The sequence below is a fragment of the Nannospalax galili genome, unplaced genomic scaffold (genome assembly GCF_000622305.1).
Source record: "Nannospalax galili isolate Female #2095 unplaced genomic scaffold, S.galili_v1.0 scaffold155, whole genome shotgun sequence".
NCBI lineage: Eukaryota > Metazoa > Chordata > Mammalia > Rodentia > Spalacidae > Nannospalax > Nannospalax galili.
Window position 1 is genome coordinate 7021956 of NW_008339923.1, and position 7551 is coordinate 7029506.

Here is a 7551-nt window from a genome sequence, read left to right on the forward strand (position 1 = left end):
ACACACTAATAAACAAAATTTTAAAAATATTATTGGAGCTGGAAGGGATGGCACACACCTTTAATTCCAGAACTCAGGAGGCAGAAGCAGGTGATCTCTGAGCTGGAGACTAGCCTGGTCTACATAGTAAGTTCTAGGCCATGTGGGGCTACAGGGAGACCCTGTTTCAAAAATGTGTGTGTGTGTGTGTGTGTGTCTGTGTGTCTGTGTGTGTGTGTCTGTGTGTGTGTCTGTGTGTGTCTGTGTGTGTCTGTGTGTCTGTGTGTGTGTGTGTGTGTGTCTGTCTGTGTGTCTGTGTCTGTCCGTGTAGTGTATGAGGAAGGGCCACTAAGACCTTAGGAGCTACAAAACTAACCACAGGACAGTTTTTTTCCACTATTTCATCTGGTCAAAGGCAGTGTCCCAACTGGAGGTGACTGCAGCAGCTACAGATAATAATAGTGACAAAAATGCTCCCTGATTCCAGAAGGAAACAGCAGGTGCAAAGCTCTTCCCCATCCCTCCCAGCACACTCAAGCCTTCACTTCAGGCTGAGTTTACTGAGTGGAAGGATGAAACGCAGGTGTGCAGTGATCAGCATGAACGAGGGGAAGATCTTGGTGGACCAGGTCAAAAGAAAAATGGAAATTTAAGGACCTGAGCCATGGTGGGAAGCATGGTCTCTAAGACAGCTTCTGTTTGAGATTTACTCTTCTTCAAGTGAAAGATGAAGTTAAAAGAACAAAAAGAGAGAGGTTCCTTATCAGTGGTCAAGGTCTAAGCAGACTAGGGCCCCTGGCCTTCAGGCAATGACTCTGTCTAGTAAAGAGATTAACATGGCTGCCAGGCACCAGCCAGGGCCAGACAAAGGGACATGGTTATGGGGTCAGGCTGTCTGAGATATTGGTCCAGGCAGGGCCAGTGGTAACATCCTAGGTACACCAGCCTAAAGCTGTGCCAGGCTCAATCTGCCAGGCCACCTCTACTGTGAAATGTCCATCCTTACTTCTCCCTCTGGGCCCAACCAGATGGATCTAGATTCCCTTTCAGTGGATCAGACTACTATGAACTCTATGTCCTGATTCCTATCTCTAGCCCAACCAAATGCATCCAGATTCCCTTCTAGTAGTCCAGGTCTTACCTCTTCTGAAGTAGACAGCCTCTCCAGGGTACCCCAGCTCTTGAGAAGGAACTACAGCAGGGTCACCTGTCCTGGCTCCCAATATGACATCCAAAGATCTATCACTACTGGACAGTAGTCTCTACTTCCTTTAGATTGAAGAATTGCTTCATAGATACCAAGAACACATTCCCAAGTCACAAAGGAAAGTTTTCAAGTTTTCATTGTTAGGGCCCCCTGGGGCTGCACCATCTGCTAAGCACCTGGGGAAATAGAGGTTTCTACCTTGCAGTATAGATTTCTTCCCCTTCTGGAAAAAAATGTTTTGAGTTTAGAAAAACAAATACCTTCCTTGCATAAACCTAAGCAATGCAGGTAACACTCTCACACCAATTTTTCATTTGATCTTTACCACTGGTAGAAAAGGAGGGGAAGACTATTCTCCTTTTATAGATGAGAATACAACCTGCATTACTTAAATGTCTTGCCCCAGGATTCCCAGCTGGGAAGCATAGCTGGTAGGTAGGTCTGGCCAGCAGGATTCACCAGCCTTGCTTTTTCCCCATGGTCCTCATTCCCTCTTTGAATAGTGCTTAATGCTTTGTTTCAGTCATTCAACCATTAACCATGAATCATGGATACAATCTGCCATAGCCCATGGTCTCACTGTTTCCTATGGATTTAAAACCATAGAGTATGTGTTTTAAGCTGATACGCTTTGAAACTTTGTTTTTGAGGTGGGATCTTGCTATATTGCTCAGGCTAATCTTGAACTCATGAACTCAAGTAATCCTCCTGCCTCAGCCTCCTCAGGGACTAGGGCTATAGACCCGCACCACTATCTCTGGCTCTTTGAGTTTTATTAAGAGTTCTCACTTCACAACTCCATTTTTTTTTTCATATAGGGTCTTGCTAAGTAGTCTAGGCTAGCCTTGAACTTAGCATCATCCTGCCTCAGTTCCTCCCAACCCCCCCCAGTGCTAGAATTACAAACTGACATCTGGCCGCTTCTCAACTTCCTATGGAATTTAAATGATTATGTCCATGTTTTCCTAAAACCAGTGACAACAAATACATGGAATCTAGGTCTAACAATCGCATAAAGTCATTTGCAATAAATGCTCATGTATAAGAATCCCTTAAGAGAGATGTGACTTCAGTTTCAGGTTTTTTTTTTTTTTAATTAGTCAGTTATTGGAAGAGTCCCAATATTTTGCTTTAGGGTAAGTCTTCCTTTCCAGGCAACCTGAAACATGAATCTCAGCATCATTTTGAGCTCACTATATCCTTCTAGTTATAGAAGCCTTAAGGTTCAGGGTCAATCTGTATTCTTCAGACAAGAGCCCTGCATGTAGGAAATTATTGCCTCCATTGTTAATAAAAATGATACATCTAGTTAAACTTCCCTCTAATCGTTCTTACATTTTAATTTTTAAGGGAAACCTGAAGAGGGAAAATTGAAACATGAGAGGCAGCTGATAGCTCATTGTGCTGTATAAATGCTCAATTTCTCCATCCCTTGCTCAAAGTCTTTTCCACTTAGAAATCTTGGGGTTTAAATGACCTTGTTGAAATGCAACTAAAACCATCACCTTAATAGTGATACATTGCTATTTTTATCTTAAAAGAAAATTTAAGCAAAAGAAATCTCTGTAAGCTTATAATCCTCACACTCAGGAGGCTGAGGCAGGAGGATGCTGAGTTAAGTCCACAGCCACACTCTGGTAGATTCCCATGCATTCCTCTCCAATACAATGGTGTCAACACACACATGCCTGCACTTTCCTGTCTCAACTCCAGGCAAATCACCTACCCTCCCACCACAGGAACCATTCTTTTGACCCAGCTTTCTTTGCACCTCTCCATCCCAACCCAGAGCCTGGGGCTGACTTGTAAGGATGGTGTCAACCTACCTCCCTTCCTTCAGATTAGAGTCAACTAAAAAAGAGAAGTTCTTACGGGATTCAGGAAAGTGAGGGTGAAGGATGGACTTGTAACTATATTGATGAATTGGCTGTGTCCCTCTGCCCAGTACTCCAACCAGGCAGCTCTGAGTTGTGCTGATTGTATAAGGGAGAGGCCCTGCTATCTGGAGGTGCCTCCCACATACACTGCTCAGGAATTTAAAAATAAGGGCTGGAGAGATAGCTCAGCGGTTAAGACAACTGACTGCTCTTGCAGAAGACTGGGATTTGAATCCCAGCACCCACATGGCCGTTAGCAACCATCTATAACTCCAGTTCCAAGCAATCCGGGCACTTACACATATGCACATAACACTCACACACATAAAACCTGTATTAAACTCTTCTTAAATTGCTCATTTTGGCAAGCCACTTGATTCTTCCAATAACTGTCAGATCTTCCTAGTCACACCCTCAGATTGAGGGTGATAAGAGCTCGTGTTGCTGCCCAAGGTCTTGGCGAGGATCTGTGGGGACTGGAGAAGCCACAAGCCACAAGCCACAGCACAGCAGCTGCTGTAAGTCTTTCTGGAATGTGTACCCTGGGCCCTCCGTGTCCTTTATAAAGAATGCTCTTTCTACCATTCCTTATGTCCTATCTTGCTTCTTTGTTGCTGTGATAAATCACTGACCAAAGGCAACTGGGGGAGGAAAAGGTTTCTTTGGCTTATAGCTCATCAGCGAGGGAAGCCAAGATGGGAACTGAAGGCAGGAACCCTGAGGCAGGAACTAGAGATCATGGAGGAACACTGCTAACTGGCTTGTTTCTCCTGACTTGCTCGGTTCCCTTTCTTATGCAGCCCAGGCCCACCTACTCAGAGTTGACACTGTGCGTAATGGGCTGGGCCCTCCTGTATCAATTAGCAATTAAGAAAATGCCTCCAAAGAAAATTCCTCACAGACATGGCCGCAGGCCAATCCCAGGAGGAAATTTCTCAACTGAGGGTCCTGCTTCCCAGGTGACTCTAGTTTGTGTCAAGTTGACAAAAACTAAGCAGCTCACCCTATTTATCCTTTAGAACTAGACTCAGTGGCAGAACACACAGCAAAGGGTGGTTTGAGTCATCCTCCTGTCACCGGTTTAACTTTATCATCTCATGAAATCTTCCAACATTTCCACTTGATGATCATCTTTTATTTGCTCTATTATATGAATAAATATGAATCCATTAGCTAGCTGTGCTTCTTTTCAAACTCATTCCATTTCAAAGGCCTCATACTGTTCCCCCCTTTCCTTCCCCAGGTGAAAACGTGATTACCATCCCCTCCAATCTGGACATTCATGTTACCGATATTACAGGCTTAGGCTGTCATCCCTTTAAAATCATGACAACAAGAGAAATATACAGTATGGCAAAACACAGATTCCCACTGAAAATTAAAATAATGAGTGTGGTCCTGGGAAACAACGAAATAACCACAAAACCTTTGAAGTGTGGACAGCTCTTAACCATCCTCAGGACCGAAGAAGTAAAAAAATTCATTGCCACAGAGATTTCTAAAGGAAAGAAGGGGAAGTATTTTCTCATCCCACATACCTATCAGGGCATGGTGCTGAGGAGAGGTCGCCATTTCCATGCAATATCTGATGTTGCTGCGGCCATGCAAGACAGACAGCTCTGCTTCCAGTCCTCTAGGGACTATACCTCCCATGTGGAAGCTTTTGCGTCATTCACAGCCAATGAGTGCTTCCTGGCTCTGAAGAGGACTGTGGCTGCTGCCGAAATTCAAGGTGAAATGCACAGAGTTGATGTCCTCAAGTGCCTGAATATTGCCACCAAAGCCCACATCAAACTGCCCTTTTTTGCAGAAGGAGACTTTCTGGAATTGGTTGAGGATGTTGGACCAGGGACTCTACAGGAGTTGTGCGAAGTCACAAGACTGCCATGCCACGTCAGAGTGGTCAGCCCAGATCCTTCCATGACCAGAGACCCTCTGTATGGCACCAAGGAGCTGAGAGTTGAAAATGTCCTCCTTGAACAATGCCTCATAGCCATAGATGAAGTTTCACCAGATTCTTCAGAAGACATATACACAGACTGGTCAGAAGCCACCTTTGAAATCCCAATTGAGAAGTCAAGCTTTGAGGTGATAGTAGTAGAGGAGCGTTCATGGATAAGTGAGGTCAGGAAAGTAAGCAGCACAGCTCTCCAGAACATCCAAGAAATCACTGAAGAAGAGTCTCGAATCTTTACTAATTACTTAATTGTTCCTTGTCCACCACCACCCCTTCCAAAGCCCAGAAATTTGTCTTAAAGCAGAAACTGTAACTTATCCTTTGCCTTGTCTCCAAGGGACAGCACCCACACACTCAGGAACTGAGTCTTTTGGGATTCCTAAAACTAGAAAGTAGGCCCTGGCCAAGGGCGTTTAGATAATGGACATGAAATCAGAGGTGTTGATACTACTTACTATTTCCATCATTCTTGTATGTTTGTTGTAAGTTGTATTAGTCAGCTTTCTGTTACTGTGACAAAATACCTTAGATAATCAACTCATGATGAAGGAAGATTTATTTTGGCTCACAGTTTCAGAGGTTTTAGTCCAAAGTCACTTGTCTCCGTTGCCTTTGGGCCTAGTACAGCAGCACATCATATTGGGAATGTAGAATAGATCAAAGCTGCTCACCTCATGGCAGGTGAGAAGCAGGAAGAGAAAGGAAGGTCCAACCTCCCAATGACCCCTTCCGGGATATGCCACCAGTGACCTAACCTCCTTCAACAAGGCCCCACCTCTTAAAGGCTGTACCATCTCCCAATAGTACTATGAACTGGGGACCAAGCCTTTAACACAGGAGCCTTTGGGAGACACCTGTTAAAACCACATCAGTTGTCTAGGAGACAGATTTTTTATTTTCTTGATGTGCATGGGAGGCAAAGCTCTGATGTTCTGGCATTACCAAAGTACTCTTCTTCCAATTAAAGTGAAATTCTATTTATTCTGCAGGGATATTCATGTGTCATCAAATGCAGTTCTCCATCTCATATGCCCCAAGGTTTAGAACAACTTTTCCTGTTGCCTTCTCTCTAAACAGTGTCTGGCATGTAGTATGCACTCAATAAAATTTTGTTGGATGAATAACTGGATGCATGTTTTGGTTTCTGAGTACCTACATCAGTATTGTGTGTCCCTACTTGCTCTTCTTCCAGTAAGGAAGGCATCATGGCCCCCAGCTGCTCAGGGGAGACACCCAGACAACTTTCCTTTCCTTACCTGGCCAGTTAATCAATTAATCACCATGCCCTACCAGTTTCTGCCAATCTCTCTCACCTTTCACATTTTCCTGGTCCCCACTGTCAGGTTTCTGTCTAGACTACCACCTTCCTCTGTTCACATTACCTCTCTTAGAAGCCCGGCTGCTTTCCTGTCTATTCTCCACTCTAAGTGGAGGGCTGCTTTAGGGTCCAAATGAGAAAAAAGAAGTCCTTCAAAATGCTCCAAAGACTTAGGAGACCGTAGTGCAGTTTCTGAGGCACTTGGGGTACCAGCCTCTTGTCTGCATCTTCAGCTCTCACCTGTACCCAGCTTCTTACCCTAGCACTCCAGCCAGACCAAAAATTTCTGGCTTTCTCCAGAATGATTTTGAGCCCAAAGTCACACTGGGGCCTGCAATGCTGTCTCCACTTTCTTAGGGATAATTTCTGCTCATTCTTCAACTCTCACTGTAGACATTGCTTCCTTCCAAGATGTTTCTCTGAGCTCTAAGTCCAGCTTAGTCTCTTGTAATGCCAAATTCTCTCCTAGGAGACCCACGCACTCTCTTGGCTCCCAGGCCACACTGTCCTAACAACCGACCAACAAAACCGACACCGTGCATTCTATTCATGTTTTTGCATAAAGTTTATGATGTCCAAAGAGAGTTACTTACAAAGGCATACATTTGTGGGCTCTTTCCCCTATATCTTGGCTGAGCCTTTTGAGATCCACTGCCATCAGCGCCCGGCCAGTGCCACGCCCTGCCAAGATGGTGACTTCCCGCCACTTCCCAGCTTCCTCAGCTTCTGTCCTTAGATGCACCCCCTCGTGCAATTGAAGCTGACCGATTGGGTGGGAGGGGTGGCTGTTTCCCCCTCAGTCTACAGGGTCTCTTAAGATTCAGACCTTCAACTGCTACTGGTTCATTCGGAGGACACGCCTATCCAACATCTCTGTTCAGAATCAATGTAGCACAGAGGGTTAAATGGAAGGTACTGATATTGCAGTGAGACAAACATGATTAGGCCCTCTGAAGTGGCAGCTCAGCCCCTCTGGAGCTTTCTTATTCCACCCTGTAAACTGGATAATACTGATTCCCATCTACTCATCACTGTACAAATCAAAGGAAATGATCTGTAAGTGCATAGCACAAGACCTGCAGCAAAAGTAGGCAGTCACTACACCTGTGTTCAACAAGTATCGCCACTGCTTCTCCTTGTTCTCTCCAACAGAGACTTGAGGCTGCTAGGCTGAGTTTCTCCTTTTGGGGGTTCATGACTGTGTTACAGCTCA

At 44.9% G+C, this 7551-nt stretch overlaps 1 protein-coding gene across 1 annotated transcript in view; it reads left to right on the forward strand.

The window, feature by feature from the left end:
• Positions 1-5319, forward strand: part of LOC103735451 (protein THEMIS3-like) — a 65492-nt gene extending 60173 nt beyond the window's left edge. The window contains exon 4 of the mRNA XM_008834705.1: positions 4307-5319. Within this exon, the coding sequence (XP_008832927.1) occupies positions 4307-5319 (1013 nt within the window). The remainder of the gene's footprint in view (positions 1-4306) is intronic.
• The last annotated feature ends 2232 nt before the right edge of the window (positions 5320-7551 follow it).